Source organism: Rattus norvegicus, chromosome 4, assembly GCF_021556685.1.
Source record: "Rattus norvegicus strain SHRSP/BbbUtx chromosome 4, alternate assembly SHRSP_T2T, whole genome shotgun sequence".
Taxonomy (NCBI): Eukaryota; Metazoa; Chordata; class Mammalia; order Rodentia; family Muridae; genus Rattus; species Rattus norvegicus.
In genome coordinates, this window is record NC_141537.1 from 44,861,767 (window position 1) to 44,879,839 (window position 18,073).

The window sequence follows — 18,073 nt, forward strand, 5'->3', positions numbered from 1 at the left end:
GGTGTGTAGTGAGTGTGGCCTCAGGCCCTTATGGAGCTTGGGGGAGTTGGTACTGGCATCCCCTGCTCTCAGAGTACACTGAATGGAAATTGAGAAGGGGGTTTGAAGAGGGAATAGGAGACAGTCAGAGGATTGAGGTAGGATCGTTAGAAAACAATCCACTTGTTTTGAAGGGAAATAAAGCACACAAGTAAATAGTAGCTGTTGCTTAGAAGACTGAAAAATCAAGACTTTGAGGACATGTGAAGATAATTGAAAGAAAAGAATAAAATGGATTAATACACAGTTTTCCAGAGACATATTAAGCCTGCCTAAGTTTCTTCTGGGGCTTCTCTGGGGAAATTAGTCTGAGGGATGTGGACCTCCTGGGGAATAATATCCCAATAGCATAGCATCATTTAAACTTGACACAAGAAGTTGAAGTTTATTTTCTTCCTAATAATTATGCTCAGTGAATGAGGCAGAAATTGCATTTTGGAATGACAATAGAGTGGTTATTTTAAAAAGAACATTTCAATATCTGTGGTAGATAACTCTTGAGGCTGGGTGTTTGTAGACTGGTGGGAGACTTTCCAGTGAAACTGCAAGCCAACTTTACTGGGGGCCACTCAGATGGCTGTCTTCGAGTAAATGCGTATTTACCAAAGGTTGTCTGTGTGCTAGCCTCTGAAGGGGAAGGGCCAACTTATTTTTTAATCAAGTGCTTCTCCTTTTATGTTGCTTATAAAAGAAAAAATAAACAGAGAAATCTGTGGATGGAAGGAATAAATAATTCAATATTAAGACCACTTCCTGCTCTTGGAGAGGGCAAGGGTTCAAATCCCAGTGCCTATGTTAGGGAGCAGTCACCCATCTGCAACTCCAGCTCAAAGGTATCTGGCATCCTCTGTTTTCCAGGGACATCCTCACACATGTGCACATGTACTAGTACAAAGAGACACATATCTACATAAGTAAAAATAAAAACTACACTCTAAAATGATAAATCTGGTGCTTTTGGCTCTTGAACCCCAAATTATCTATGAAGATAAAAATCTAGCTACTATTTGCCTAGCATCTATTGTCATCATTATCGATATATCTAATATCATTTATCCATCTATATGTCTGTCACCTGTCTTCTATAACCATCATTTTGTCATCTATCACCTACCTATCATCCACCTATGTATCTACCTACCTAAAACTGTCTTCTCTGCTTCTCTGTGTTTTGATTTCTTTGTTCACAGTGGCCATCTTAGAAAAACTCCAGTCTTACTTGTGACCCTGGCATTATCTGTCACACCGGCTTTCTAAACCAGAGATCTATATTGTACTATTAACGTCTGACTATTCCAGGGAGTAACACTAACTGAAGAAATCTTGATGCCCTTAAAATGCCTCTCCTGTGGTCTTGGGTCTAAACAGGATTCTTAGAGTCTCAGCAGAGTGCGTGTGCCTCAGACTCCTCTGACACATTTTTTGAGTACTTGTTCTGTGGAATTCAGTGTTCCTAACATGAAGACGAGCAGACCTGTCTGTTCCCGTTTTACACAGTGGCTCTCTCGTTCTGCCACTCTACAAAGACAGAAAAGGCCACCAGCTTTTCCTCAAGGTCTTTGTACCGTGTACTCCCTTCAGGCTCACCTGAACCTCGGCCTCAGCAGGCTCCCTTTACTTCAAAGCAGGAGACGCCTGTCTTCCTGTGGTAGCCCACTCCTTGTCAGTGAATACTTTCCAAACACTCCTGGAGAAACCATTCCTGATTCTATCGGAATTCTTCCAGAGTATAGTGACCAGAGATGAGCTCCTACTTAGAAATGTGAGTGTGTGTGTGTGTGTGTGTGTGTGTGTGTGTGTGTCTGCGTCTGTGTGTGTGTGTGTGTGTGTATGGATATGAGCTCTGTGTGCATGCGTGTGAACATGTAGAGTTATGTGTGTACGCCGCCTGTGAGCATATGTGTCGTGCATTATGTGCATGCGTGTGTATGCATGTGAGTATGTGTTTAGGATCTTTTCTCAGTTGCTCATTCTTTACATTTCTCATTCTGGTTACATAGGCAGATAGATTTCTTAAGTTCAGGGCCTCTGCTTTGTTAATTTTCAGACATTCCCTATGCCGCCGCTATTCACATACATTCCCACCATATGCTTAGAATTTCTCTGGCCCTTTCAAACATGTTTATCTTTTTCTTTCATAGTACCTTCTTTCCCCAGGTTTTTGTTCTTATTAACTGTTCTTGTGTGAGTTTTCCTGGGAAGACTTATACAAATTTCTGCTCATTCCAGATAGAGGACCATAACAGATCAAATGAATAATTGCATTCAAGTTACCTTGGTGAGCAGTGAGTTTCCCTGGGGTTGTTTGCAGGACTTTCACTGAGGATTATGGGCAACTTATGGGTGGTGATATGTAGGAAAAGCCCCACTCCCAAATATTTACTCTTTAAGGCCCCATTAGAGCCACGTCACGCACCTCTTCTCCTCAAGTGAATATTAGTGGGCCCTATCTTGGTAGGGTTTTATGGGGACAATTGTAGCTGTTGGGAGGGTTTTATGGGGATAATTGTAGCTGTTGTGATTTCAAGACATGAGTAGTCATGCACTAGTTAAAGGGCAGCATTCCACAGCAACTTTTCATCTCTGATAGCTTAGCTCTTCTTCCCTTGTTCCTCTCTTGTCACCCGGCATATTTTCCCTGGGAAACTGTACAAAGTTGTTCACTATGAAAGCTGTAGTTCCTTCCACTCCCTACAGATCTATCTTCTCCTCGGGCTTCAGGCCAGCATCTTCTCCTTTTGAATACCCCCCCATTTGAGTATCTTCAGGATTAACATGTCTCATATCGATGACATGTCATACTGAAAATCAATTTTATATCAAATCTAGATTTCTTCATTGGTGAATGACTCCAGAGGCTAGGAAGTGACACGCGACTCTTCTCTTTTCATTTCTTCCTCAACCAGTGTCGTGTCAACTTATATCGCTCTAATGCCTCATATCTCTTTAAAGTCACCTGTTTGACCCTCCTGATCCTGTGATTGTGACTGCCTGTCCTCTGTGACTCCTTGCTTCTGACATAGAAAATTGAAGGATTTCTTCTTGATTAATGCAGCTCCAACAAAATTGAGTCATCATATTATTTAAAGAAAAGAAAAAAGCTACAGCACATCCTTGCTGTATTCCTTTGCATAACGTTCTGGCTTCATGCATCATTTCCCTATTTTTGTCGCAATTAGCATGTCCTTCTTTAAGGCATAGTTCATGTATCCATCTAACTTTTCCCCATCAACCCTGTGTTCTCATCCTTCCCAGCTCCAACTTACAAATCTGAATCGACAGGGATTCTTCTATTCATATCACTTTTAGGAATAATCATAATAGCTCTCCTATACAATTTTGTGTTTAATGAAGATGTATTTGTAACTATTACTAGCAGTATTTGGGATACAGGAAGTAAGGCAGTGTGTAGGCGGCATGGCAGCAGCCTGCTATATCAGCTCTCCTGTTGCACTATGGCTCTAGCTGAACCATGTGTCATACTATATTGCTACTATGCTCTTCTTAACATCATGTCCTTGGGATTTGTCTATGTACTTAGAGTAGTGTCTGTCTCTTAAGCCAATGCTCAGTGAGTTTTGTTGAATTTAACCACCAAGGTCTTATCTCTGGGTTCCTCTGCTGAGAAAAAATGGTGACAGTATTTTGTCATCTAGGTTATTTTTTCACATTTATTACTATCTTACCAGTTTCAAGAGTCTTCTCTGTCTAATACTTCCTGCCTTGTATGTCTTGTGGTCAAAAGAATGTAGCTTATATGTTGACTGTTGCCCAACATTTTTTCGAAGCCTGTGTCCTCTGCCTGAAGACTCTGGTACTTTATGACCTATGCACAGTATGGATATCCAGTCCTCAGGCATAGCCAGATTTTTGTCTGCCTTTATTCAGTATTAATTAGTTGCCCATTGTACTTTATTTTTGTAAGTATCAGGACAGAGATTAACTAGCAGAGTCTGGGGACATTGAACAATGCTTGCTGAACAAACATGCGACTTGAGTTTGGCCCACTAGCACCCATGTAAAAGCTGAGTGTGGTGACTCACAGACCTCACCCCTAATAGGAGGTACATTAGGGGTGGGACAAGAGGCTCACCAGTGCTGTCTGACCAGCCAGACCAGCTCCAGCACTCTGAGCTCCAAGTTCAGTAAGAGATTCTGTATTGAAGGCATGAAGGGGAGAGATATATAGCAAGACACCTGATGTCTTCCTCTGCCTTCAGTTTGTATTCATGACTCACAGTACACATCTGTACACACACACACACACACACACACACACACACACACACACACTCATGCATACATACAGACTCACGCACATACACAGGCACACATACACGCAGGTATGTATATTGGGAACTTGATGGAGTAGAGACACAGCTCAGAGGTTTAGAACACTTGCTGCTTTTCCAGAGAACCTGTGTTTAGTTCTCAGCACCCACAACAGAAGGCACCCATCCACTTACAAATTTAGCTCTTGATCTGACACTCACCAGGACTTCTGGAGTACCTGCACACTGTGGCATATTTACACTATCTCTCTATACATGTCTTTCTCTGTCTCTGTCACTGTCTTTGTCTCTGTCTCTGTTTCATCTTTGTCTTTCTGTGTCTTTATCATAAATAAAAATAAACCCTTTTTAAAAAGAGAAATGAATATTGCCATAAGTACAAAACCAGCTCTAAAAGGTCAAGAGAAGACCCCAAGCTAGATATAAAAATCTATTCTTCTGGATAACAGGTACCATGGTGATGGAGTCCTGGTGCTTAAAAAGAACTTGGCAGTTATTACCCCTGTGTTTCATGCCTACCAACACACAGACAAATGACTTGCTTAAGATTTCGTAATCCATTAGTGAGAGAGCCAGACAGGGAAGCCAGTCTAAGCTTCCTAGCATCAGTCCTCCTAAATAACAGGGCATTTCCCAACTGTGACACTTGGGGAGGACAGAAGGATGATTCCTCTCTGCAGTCCTTTTGTCTGTGTGCCCCCAAGTATGTTTTTCCCTGTTGTGCTTGTTCAAACAAACACAAACAGCCTTCACCACCTGCAAACATACAGCCTTGCCTTTTGTAGTGTGAATGGCAGAAGTAAGTAATGAGCTGTGACTGAGGGAAGCCTCAGCTGCGGGGTGGCAGGGAAGAAGAGCTAAGGGGACTGGGAAGCAGCTCAGGGGGAGGGTTTTTATTTTTATCTTCCCTTCCACAATTTAAAGTAGTCGACACGCCTACAAGACGTCTTGTTTAGCAGGCCAAGAAACCACGGCTGTCACATTTAGGACACTCCCAAACATGTCCTCTTGGTTGTTTTGGCTTCAGAAATGTTGGGGGACTAAATTCAAGTGGCGATATGCATACCTTATAATTTTAGTGTCACGCTGTCTTGCTCATCTGAGGCTTGCGATGGTGCCTTTGAAAAACATCACATTCCGTGAATAGATGAGACAAGCTGAGAATGGGTGATGTGGAAAGACTAACAGCCATCCTTGATTCACAAATTAATTCCATAAATAATGGGATTTACCTCCTGCGCACAGCTTTGAATTGCGCTTTGGTGTCTTGTCCCGGGGTAGCTGCTCACACTGCCTTTCTCTTCATCTTGCCTGGTGTGTGTGTTAGACTGCTGTGACTCTTTGCTTGGGGCCTGTCCCCTCTGTCAAGACTAGGGAACACATCCTGGGCCTTCCCTAGACCAGACATCTCCTGCCCGTAGGACGTAGTGCCTCCTGCTGGACCAGCTGCCCTGCCTCTGTAGGAGAGGGCCCCGCTTCACAGACAGCTTTGTTTGGGACTTTTATGCAATTTGGAAGGCAGAGGCACCCTCTGTATCCCAGCTAAGCCCTGGCAAGTCAGATGTCCAGAGAACTGTGCAAGATCCCTGTCCTCTGAGACTCTCAGCCTGTGTGACTCAAGCCTTCTCTCACTGTTGTTTGTGTACTTCAGTCTGCCATGGGGATTTCGGATATAGGCAACCTGGCCAACTCCATGGGTGTCTGTAATAGACGACTTTCACTTGTTATTATCTTCATCGTCACTTCATAGAGTGTAGTGGGTGCATCCTTGTGGGCCTTTTGCCATTTAAAACACTGCTTTCTTCTGAAATAGGCCTTGCACAATTTCTAAACCAAAGACATAAGTAACGAGAGGCCAGCCAAAATTTCAGCTGTGAAATAGATGCAGCTTGGAAAATAAAATTGGGGAAAATGTTAAATTAAGCATCTGGAAAGAAGTGTTCCATCATTTTTATTCAAATGCATATTTTCATTAAAACTAGAGGACTTATTCAGATTTACTTTGTCCTGAGCATAAAAGGCAGTGCCACCAACTTACACCGACTGCTCTTTCAAGCAAAACAATGCTTTCTTAATGAATGCTATTTTTACTTATTTATTTATTGGGTGCTGTACGTGCGTGCATTCGTACACTCTGTGTGTGTGTGTGTGTGTGTGTGTGTGTGTGTGTGTGTGTGTGTGTACTTGCTTGCACATGCAGAATAGAGGTCAGAGCAAAACTTATGAGAGACAGTTCTCTCTTACCCCATGGGTCCTAGGAATTAAACTTAGGGTCAGCTGCCTTGGTAGCAAGTACCCTCACCTTCTGAACCTTATAGAAATCCTGGAGACTAAAGTATTATATACATTTTATTATTCAAAATTATACTCAACTTTACTTTAGATATATTACCACTGGTCAACTTAAAAATAGCACTGAATACATTCAAGAAGAATATAATATTACCTTTTTTTCTCCCAGCTTTATTGCTTCTGAAGAAAACATATAGTCATTGAAATATGGAAAACTAGACTATTATTTTTAAATCTTCTGCTACAGTCAGACACAGATTACTTATTTTTTGGCTGAGTTTTTATTTCACTCTTCCGCAGTGTCTGTCTCTTAGAATTAGTTACTTTCGGTGCTCTCTCCTCTTTCATATCTGAGCAGTTTTTCCCAAGCCGTCCTGCATTTGAGGAGAATGGCCCCTGTTGGTATGCCACAGAGTATGCCCGGACATAGGAACAGAGTTGTTGTACTCCTGGAACCATATTCTGACAGCACCACCACTACAACCACAACCACCACCACTACCACCACAAATACCACCACTACCATAATGACCACAAACATAACTACCACCACAAATTACAACCACCACAAGCACCACCATAACCACCACCACCACAAATACCACCACTACCATAATGACCACAAACATAACAACCACCACCACAAATTACAACCACCACAAGCACCATCACAACAACCACAACCACAAATACTACCACCATCACCACCACCAACACCACCACCACCATTACCACCACCACCACCACCACCACCAAAACCACAAATACTACTACCACCACCACTACAACCACCACAACCCACCACTATAACCACCACCACAACCACCACCACCACAACCATCACAACCACAGACCACAACCACCACCACAACCACCACCAACCACTTCCATAACCACCATAACATCTACCATCACAACCACCATCACCACAATCATCACACTACTAGTACTTAGCAGGTGACACCCGTTAATTCCATATTTTCATAGTGTTCATCATGTCCCTGAGGACAATGACATTCTATCAGATTTGCTATCTTAAGTGGGAATGACTCAGTGAACACTTGGCTATAATTTGCATCACTGATATTTTAGCGACTCTCAACTCAGATATTGACTTAACTTTACATGGAAAATGTACTAGGTAAGTATCTCTGAGGCAGCAAGATGGCTCAGGACCTAAAGGTGGGTTTCCTTCAAGCCAGGTGACCTGAGTTTAACCCCTAGGACTCACATGCTTAGTGGACAGAAACGATCCCAGTAAGTTGTCCTCACCTCCATGTATACTGTGCCAAAAAAACAAAACAAAACAAAACAAAAAAAAAACCTTTAGCTCAAATTCACATCACATATTATACTCAATAAATAAAAAATGAAAATGTTGAGATTCATAGAGACATATCTAATACCTGAGGTACCATTGCCTGTTCAGATTTCTATGTTAAATTTCTATGAAACAATAATTTCTCTGATATAAATGTTGTCTTCCTCGACTGTAAAATGACACTTTAAACAGACTTCTTGGATGAGTGTTGTAGTTGAGACCAAGTTCTGGATCAAATCTGGGAGAGCTTGGAATACTTTGTGCATTAGCTGTGTACAATGCTGGCAACAGAAGAAAGACCGGGACGGGGTGGGGGGAACACAACGCCAGGCTATCTGCCTGTGACCTACAATAACCTCTCCATTGGACCAGGTGGGTCCCAGGGTTTGGATATGGGGCATCGAAGCCACTGAGGAGTCCCTTGGTGGGTGCAGGACAGGGTGGTTTTTCTGAACTTGTTGAGGAGGAAGATGGTAATGAAGACGGTTGTTCATTTCCCCAAAGTCATCTCTGCATGGAAAATCTAACTCTTCACTAACTTTCTGAAAGAAAAAAAAAACCTCCTGCCCTAGCTCACTTTCCTCTCCATTAGGAAAATGTTGCCTCTGTTTTCTAGCCATGGCCCAGAGCCCTAGGGACGGCCATATGCCAGAGGCTCTGTGTAGGCGGTGACCTCCAGGTCTGTTTCTCAGGCAGGTGGTCGGTCTACAGCTAGGGGCCAGGAACGTTGTACAGCTCCTGTCTTGAGTTGGGCATCTGCCTGAAGCTGAGCTACTGTGCAGAATTCATAAAGATGCCTTACCCACGCACACTGCACGTACTTGAAAAGCAGAACTCTCTGGAAGATGCTCGTGTCCGGCCTGACCAGCTAGATTTTTGCAAAGGGTAGACATTCAGCTATTGTAGCTGAAACTTGGCAGAAGTAAAACTGACCTCTGGCCTACTTTTCCATTCTCTATTAAGAAGCAGCAAAGGTAGTGATGCAATTTCTGGGGTCAGTGATGTCATATCTGACCTCAGGGATGCACTGCCCAGTCAGGCCCCCGCCCCTGTGTAGTGTACACCCACCACCACGGAGCAGAGAATAACTCTGGGTCCTCTTTACCCCACTGATAACACTGATCCCAAAGCAGTGCTCTCAAACCTTAATGATGTAGCCCTCTGCAAGCTGACATCTAGCACCGCTTACCATGGCTTGCCCAATGCTAATGTACCTTTTTGCTCTTCAGCAACTCATTTGCATGCTCGTTACCCAGAAAGGAAAAGTACGTTCAACACTTTAAGTCATAGGAAACTATTATAGATTAGTCAAGATAAGAGGCATACTCATCTTTCTTCACTCAAAAATGGGTTGTGGGTGATTCTGAGAATTTTCTGCTTCCTGCCCACTCCTGTATTCCACTTCCTGTGTCGGGTATCTTCGTTCCAAGAAATTAAGAGTACCTGTCATACCACATCTTATGAGGAAGAAATGAAAGAAAAAGACTGTGTATCATATAGACCTGAGTGTATCACTCATATTGTTTCTTGATGGCACTTGATCAACTCTTTGCTCTAACAGATTTCCTCCTTGATGTCGATATTTCCTAGTGCGTTTGGCAACATACTGATGGGACAAATCAATCGGGGATGCTTTCATTATCAACTGGCTGTTCTCCCAAACAGAACCTTCCGTTTCATTTTCAACAAAACAGGCAGAGCTCCTGAGATCAGTCACAGACAATTTCTTCTAGTGGCTAAGGGGCTGTTTATGGTTTGCGTAGTTACCTTAGGGGTGGGATGGGGCTGCAAGCCTTTCAGACAGGCTGCAGCACCAGCTTTGCAAGTGGTGACCTTGGCTTGGGACTGTGACTGTACTAATTCATAATGGTATGTTTTTCTTTTATTTGCTGATGCTTTTAAAGTCAAAAGTCCTGCTAACGATCTCTTTTGATGTGTCCTTCTAAGCTCTTTCCTGCCTCCCGTTCCTCTGTTTTTCCTAAAGTTACAGTAGCTGTCAGTCTTCTGCTGAGTCCGCCTCTCAGTACACTGAATTGCACAATTCTCGCTTGGCCCAGTTTAGGCTAGGCATCCTTCCCAGAACCCAGTTGGCTTCTTAAAGGTTAAACAGTTTTGGTAAAAAACTGCAAATCATGACTAAATAAAACCCATAAAAGCTGAAAACCTCAAGGACCTAGGGAAAAGGAATTTTTTTTTTTTAACGTGAACCACATACAGGCAGAGTTCATCTTTTTTAAACTTTGTTTCTCTACTTTTCTTCCCAAATTTGGTTTGTTTATTTTGGATTTTTTGTTTAGTTTTGTTTTTTTTTCTTTTCTTCCTTCCTTCTTTCCTTCTTTTCTTTTCTTTTTAGATAGAGACTCTCGGTGCAGCCCAGCCTCGCCTTAAATTCTTGACACTCCTTCTTTGTCATTATAATATATGCTACCACAACCTGAGTTTCCTTCCTCTTTTGCTGTCTTTTGTTTGTTGGTTTGAGGCATTGTTCTCTAATGCCAGGGCTGCTCTGGAAATCCTGCTCTTTCTGCCTCCAGATCCCTAGTGTGGGTCTCCCTAGCCTGCTCTACCACACTGCCATGACAATTCTTACAATTCATTTTTGCTTCACATGTCTCTGCCACCCTAACGTTATGGTCTCTGACTCCTCTAGACACGGTAAGCACTACGTCTGTAACACATCTTTGTTCTCTGTGTCTATAAGCTTTTCATTGTGCTGAGTCATAATTCTGAGAACAAAAAAAGCAAAAAAAATTTTTTTTGGCAAGTAATAAATACAACTGCGTAATTGATGTGGTAGGATGTAGGGGTCCTTTCTTCTATTTCTCTATGGAGAGTAAGTAGAAAATGAACGCGCTTGTGTAGATATCTGATGTCATTGTAATCATCACAGTTTTGATGTGTAGCTTCTTTAGGTACTTGTTAGTAAAGCAGAAACCCTGAAAATGATCAGTTTATTCTTCTACCAAATCTTAGTAATATTTGCTACTCTTCTTTCCTTGTTTTCTCATTTTGTCTTAGGCACTTCACTGCCTTGGCCATGTAGTGCCATATCTACAGCTGCTCTGAGATTTGACTAGCTTTAGCCCCCAGGACCTCAAATGCTCAACGTCTAAAGATTAGGTCAGTTCTCCGTTCTGTTGCTTTATTTTAGCTAACACACGTTCAACACTGAGCAGTCCATCTCATTTCACAATAGGATTGTAGTCTGAATTTATAAAACTTGTATACTAATCAATGAGGGAAAAGTGCAAACATGGAAACAGTATGAACTCAGTGAGAATGCATTTCAATGAAGAGAAAACTTGAACAGTCAACAGAAATGAGGACAGTCTGTATTAGCAAATGCAAAAATACACCTCTCTAGGGGTTCGGTGTCAAATTCAATGACTTGTCATGTGACCAAGTGAGACAGTTTCAATGACTGATAAAGATGTGGACAATCTCTTGCTTTGTTAGGATAAACAACGGGGCAGTTGCTTTGGGGGAAAATTTTCAATTCCATTTCCCAATAATATTAAACGTATACAATACCCTAACCCCGATTCCCTACAACTACTTATTTAGCATCCGTGTTCCCCCTCTTTAGCATATGTGTTCTCAGGAACTTGTATGCAGTTTTCCCTAAAAGCAATTTTTAGTCAAGCAGAACTCCACGAGCAATCCGAATGTTTAGAGATTTGTGAGGATAAATCAGATCTGGTGTGTTCATCAACTAAGATGCCTCACAGCAGGAAAACGAACCATAGAATTCAAACCTCATGTCCTCTGAGAAAAATGTACTTTTCACTGGACTTCATGCAGGATGATTCCAGTCTCATGAAGTAAAGAGCACAAGTAGATATTAAAATTCACTCTTTTTTCCCTCAGTCAATGAAGTATCTTTTGTTTGTTTGTTTTATTTTGCCTTCTATTTGAGAGTGGGCCTCATTATGTAGCCCATGCTGACCTGGAACCTATTGCCACCCACCTACCTCAGTCTCCTAAATACTAGGATTACAGGCAAGGACCACGCCATGTTTGGCATCTAGTTATAATGTTCAGTGGGACAAACATTCTGTCCTCTTTATATTTTTGATAGATTTATCAGACACAAATAGTTCTTCCTAAGCATATTTTATGACTCATATATAAAGAATCTCTATGCTCAGTGTTCTAGTGAAATGACTATGGTTTAGGAATTTCCTTTCTCATTCTTGAAATTTAAACATTCTACCTAGTATAAAATTAGGAATTGCATTTGTTCTCATTGAAATGTTGCTGAAATTGGTCAGTTTAATTGTTTGAAATGCATTAAATAGGACTGAAATACTGCCAATTAAATAGTATGTTGCTTTTGAAACAGTTTCTTACTCTGTAGCATGAAATGGGCTTTAACTCATGATCCTCCCTCTAGGAAGTGGTGGGATTGTAGGCCTTCAGCATGACATGGAACCTTCAACACAATTTTTTCTTAATGATAATTTAGTTCTCTATAACTTTTCACATGTTTTATAAATCACAACAATAACATCATCCTGAAAAATATCAAATGAGCAAAAAAAAAATATCAAATGGAAACTGGGGTGAACATGTATGAGAAAACTTATCAGAAGAATCCACCCCAAGATGCTTTATAAACCAGGAACCTTGCAAGGCCTTTCACATACTCTTCAGACTAATGTAGACTTCGGACTCGCACCGTCTTCACACTCTCACAGTTAAAACACTCACATGGACTCACATTTCTTTAGATGCTCTTATAACCAAAAACAAGAAAGTTATTTGAAATGTTTGTATACTGCCAAAAGCCAACTCGTTAGGGGAAGATTGGAGAGATGCAGCTCTTCACGACCACCATTTCTTTCTAGTTTCTGTATGAGCATTCTGTGTGGGAGTGCGTTTGGAACTTTAAAAAGGACAAGGATGTGTTGCAAGTCTTTAGTGTCACAAACAGCTCTCGAGTTTTCAGTGTTCAGACCCCTTTGCCTTCATGATATTCAGTGCGTGTAGAAGGCTTTTGTGTTGCAACCTTTATTTCAGCCACCCTCCAAGTTCTTCACTGCAGACAAACTGAGGAGTTGGGAAGCTGATGAGATGCCAAGTGATAGGTTTGTGCAAGTGGAAGGTTACTGCTTGCTTTCCCTCACCCGAAACACTTGGAACAATGGAGGTGGAATAATCCTGTCAGGTCACAGCTGCTTACAGAATAACAGCATGGCACAGCAAGGAAAGCATTTCTCTATCAGAGCCAGGCCAACCACACCGACAGCTTTAGTTTCTGTCACGAGTGTCTGGAGTCTCCCTTTATCCTTTGGTTTTCACATAATTTGCTGAAACTCAATCGAAGGTTGGTTGTGTAGCTCAGAGATAGAGCACTTGGCTAGCAACCATGAAGTTGTGTGTTTGATCCCCTGGACAGTATAACTTACATTGTACAATACATAAACAAACCGATAAACAACAAAAAAAATCCATAAAATAACCAAAAATGTATACTGTAACAAGTACAAATATCCTTGATCTTGGCACATGTCTTAAGCATTAGTCACATGATTCCGTGACATGAGTTAAGGAACCGAGAATTAAGTATTTCCACCAGTTGGTCCTCCCGTATGTCAGATTTCCTTTTTTTAAAAAGAATTTTACAGCATGTGTAAAGAATGCATGAGATGGTTGTTTGATATTTCTTCCCATCAGTTTGTGAAAAATGGTAAGTGCTATTTAGGAAAACATGAAAATAATGGTAGTGATCGAAGGACTTTGCCCCCATCTGGAAGCTACTTTGTCGTTCTTGGTACCTCTTATCCCTTTTGTTAGAAGTAGATAAAGCTAGTAATTAATGTTGGATCCAACTAGAGAGTCTTACTGTTGGTCCTGTAAATGGTTTTGTGACAGAAAGAGAAGGAGAGGGGGGAGTTGGAAAAGAGAACATATAGATCATGGTTTAATGAACTCTAGTTTAAGTTCTTAATTAATGATCAATGTGTCTAATTTCTCCTATTTGCTCTTTCCTGTTTTGAAGGCAGTCTGTGGAACAAATGAATAAACTTTCTATTTAGCCAATTTATTTTAGCAGAGAGCAGCATGTTGTAGGGACAATTGATACGATGCACAGAAAAGGGATACCTAGAATCAAGAGCCCTGACATCGTTAGTCAGAGTGGTAATCTAACACCCCTGCACAGACATACACGCAATCGCAATCACAGCTCCATTTTCTAGTCCAGGTTCTATGTCCAGAGATGACTCATCTCGAATTGAACTGGAGCTCCTCCTTGTATTATCTAGCTTACAATCAACAACAGAAGTACAGGGCTGAGTATGATTTGAGTTGGACCAGCTTTGACTCAGTCTCTGGACTAACATGCCTATTTTGTGTTTCTTCTTTCTTTCACTACGTGGTCCCTCTGGCATGCGAATGAAGACTGTTGTGTCCACTGTATCCTGGCATGCTTGTTCTGTGAATTCCTGACCCTCTGCAACATTGTCCTGGGACAAGCTTCGTGTGGCGTCTGCACCTCCGAAGCCTGCTGCTGCTGCTGTGGAGACGAGATGGGTGATGACTGTAGCTGCCCCTGTGACATGGACTGCAGCATCATGGATGCCTGTTGTGAATCCTCAGACTGTTTAGAGATCTGCATGGAATGCTGTGGCATCTGCTTTCCTTCATAAAGATTTATCTCTTGTTTGTACTAAAACTGGAGACAACTTTACAGTATTTCTTGTAGGGGAAAGGAAAGCACATGGTGAGATTTCCAGGAAGCAGCTCAGTATTTGCACTGTTTAACTCATTCCTCTTAGGTAATCTCTGAAATTCTTCCTCTTTCACCAGTCGTGTATGATTTAATATGTGAAGTTCTAACCAACTAACTGGTTTTTGAAGCTTCTTCGTAGGGGAATAATAATCGGAAGACATTTTGACACACACAGCCTGAAATGTTAAATGTCTTCTTTTTGTTGACATGTCTGTTTTCCCTAACCGTTCTGAGCAGCTCTTTGTTCTAAATACGACATTGCTCAATATGTATTTAAACCAGATCACTTTGTTGTTTATCTATTAAAGGTTAAAAGCAAACATTTTTTTTTTTATTCTAAGTAAGCATGAACATGGGGCAGAACCTTAAACAGATGTGGGACTCTCCGTGCTGGTCTGCTCTGGGCTTTGCCCCTCTCTTGTTCTGCCCAGAGCACACTGAGGAAGATGGTGTAGCTCTTGTCCAGAACAGCAGGAAGTATAACTGAGGAGGGCAGGATGGGAGGGGTTAAGGTTAACCAGGTTGCAAGGCATGCTGGTTTCAGGACTGTAAAGGCCATAGGAACAAACAGAAGTGAATAAAGGGTTACTGAGGAAAGCCTGGAGGAGGAGGATGTGGCATTGTGGATGCCCTAGGAAGAGCTACTTAAATTTAGGAAAAAGTTGAAGGTGGAGGGCCTGAACTGTCTGCGCTCTGTACAAGTGAAAAGAATTTGCCTTCATTGCACATTGAAGCAACACAGCTTTCTTAGAACTATAAAATCTGAACTAATGCAAACATGCACTTTCCTACACATAATTTAAGTGTTATAAATTTTAATGAAAACATAATACCTTGTTAACATAACTATATTTTACCAAAAAATGTAGAACACTTTTTAACAACGTTTATTTAAATGAGCTTTTTTTTTTAAGATTAAAAAGTCCCAGTATTCATTGGGGTTTTTCCAAAGCTGGCTTATATTTGGAAAGACTCAGTTCTTTATCTTGTAGGGTTGGTGTGTGTGTGTGTGGGGGGGGTCTATTTATTTTCATTGGCTTGTAGTTCTAGCCTTGTTGTATTTCATAAGTACGTAAGTTTTGGATCCACTACAGGAGGACTTCGGATGGCTATCACCATTAGCAGATATTAGGATTCCAATGGTGTGTGAAATTATGCCAACAGGCAGGTTATAAAGATACTAAAGTATGAAGAAGTGAATCTGCCATGAGACTAATGCTATAGTGACGGAGTGAGCTCATGTGGAAGGGAGAGTTCGGTTTCTCTCACATCCTCACATGTGTCTTTTTTTTTCTCTCTAGATTTGAAATTTGGTTAAATTGACTAATTCCTCATAGGCTCTTGGGAGTATGTTTTTGTTAGTGGTCCTTTCTAGTTCTGGATGAATATTAGATTGTTAGAAATAGTGCGTTTTTAGGAAGCCTTTTGTCAGCCTAGAACTTTAGGAGACCTGAACATATTTTTTTTTTTAATTCATGAAGAATGTCAATATCACCAGTGTCTTTCCTTTGAAAGTTAGCCTAGCTCACAATTAAATTACTATTTTAAATATTCTTTGAAAAAGGAAAGCAAGTGTGTCTCCTTTTCTAGTGCAATTTACACGTGCATATATTTTAAATACGATGCTAGTGGACAGCTGCCTTCTTCCTTTTCTTTGAAACAGAAGCTTTGATTCGCTAAGTCAAGTATAACGGCAACCTTAGTATTTCCATATACCCAATGTTAGCTTGTGCTTATATCGTAGGACGAAGAAGAGCCATCTGTTTATGGATAAGCCTCCTAATGGTTGTTAAAATATTTGCCTCGTTATCCTGTAAAACTGTTTAACCAAGAGGCTTGTCTGAAGCCTGAATATATCTTGCCATGATTTGCAATGAAAATGTTAGTGCATTAGAAATGTTTTTCTGTAACAGAGAGCATTAGTGAATACCAGAATTTAATTTCCATACTTGTACGTGTAGGACTTTTCTTCAGCTCTCTACTCCAGGCAAGCCGTTCCTTAAGGCATCTTGTATAATTCAAAAGAAAAATAGGCAAATGTGAAAACAGTTTTAGCATATTTCAGAATTTTGGTATGTAAAGTGTTTTGTTGAATCTTATGGGCGTCAAGACTAATTGCGATAGTTTACACCTAGACATTCAGTCTCATTTTAAATGTGGCATATTTTCAAACTGGATCCTGGCTATTTTAAAATTAAAAATATATACATGACTACTTATTGTGTGGTAAGATCCTTTTGTATCTAATTAATATATTAGTTGCTTTATATTTAAATAATTTCAACAATAATTTAAAACTGAAAATTTTCATTACCCTTTTATATGTCTTCTTGGAAAACTTCCTAGTCTCCCTTGCATGAGTCTCTGTCTATAGCACAAGACTCATAGCCGCTAATGAACTGAGAAATATATGGAAATCATTTGTCTGCAAGTCATTGCTGCCCTATGATACCAAAATGCAGTGTTTTTTACATATTCTCAGCATGTAAAGAGTGCAAGCTTTTTTCCCACACTTTCTTCCTTCGTTACCTCCGCCTTCCCTCTCTGGTCCTTATCGTCTCCCTTCTTCCTTTCCTCCCATCTCTTCTCTCCTCCCCTCTTCACATACTTCCCTCCCTCTTAAAAGTACTCAAAGATGGCTGGGCACCTTACTATATAACCCCAGGATAACATTGAACTCACATGGAGTCACCCTCCTCAGCCACTCATGAGCAGGAGTTAGTCATGAGCAACCCACGAGACTAGCTTGATTTCATTCATTCACTTAAGGAATTCATTTCCGTTTACAAATCTAAAAACAAACTTGTTTTGTATATGCTGACATTGAGTCACAAACACAAGTATTCCAAGTCATAAAATTGGGTATCACATTTAATGAATTTTACATGCAACTCCATTGTCCAAACTCTTTCTACCTCAAACAGCATTGGCAAATATTTAAGATGCTTTGGGGTTGAGGTTTTACAAAAACAATGGTATAACTTATTCATGAGAAGTTTTTTGGATTTCTGTATGTTATGTTTTGTTGGCTTTTTGTTTTTTGTTTTTTTAAGAAAAAATAACTTTATTCTCTGTCTTCACGGTGGGTTGCTATAACCATTTTCTTCACCTGAAATGCTGGTGTTGTCTGAATAGATTAAAGAGTAGCCAAGGCAACCTTGTAAAATAACTTGCCATTTTCTATCCATAAAATCTCCATTTCTAGATTCTGAAGTTCTATCCATTACACATCAGTACCTAACAAAGCCAAGGCTCCATTCAAGGAATTATATGGCTTGCCTTTTGCAATGACAGTTAATGTTTATGTTTCTCCATCTTCATAATCAATCATTTACTAATGATATTTAGTAATATATTAATAACATTACTACTAAGATTATTTTTAGTTTAACACTA

At 40.6% G+C, this 18,073-nt stretch overlaps 1 protein-coding gene across 6 annotated transcripts in view; it reads left to right on the top strand.

Moving 5' to 3' along the window:
- Mdfic (MyoD family inhibitor domain containing) overlaps nt 1-16,896 on the top strand; it is a 79,621-nt gene extending 62,725 nt beyond the window's left edge. For 3 of the 6 annotated variants that reach the window (XM_087657986.1, XM_087657981.1, XM_087657987.1), the window contains one exon: nt 14,347-16,892. In XM_087657986.1, coding sequence (XP_087514112.1) covers nt 14,347-14,594 — 248 coding nt within the window. In that variant the 3' untranslated portion in view covers nt 14,595-16,892. 6 annotated transcript variants of the gene reach the window in all.
- Nucleotides 16,897-18,073: the final 1,177 nt, after the last annotated feature.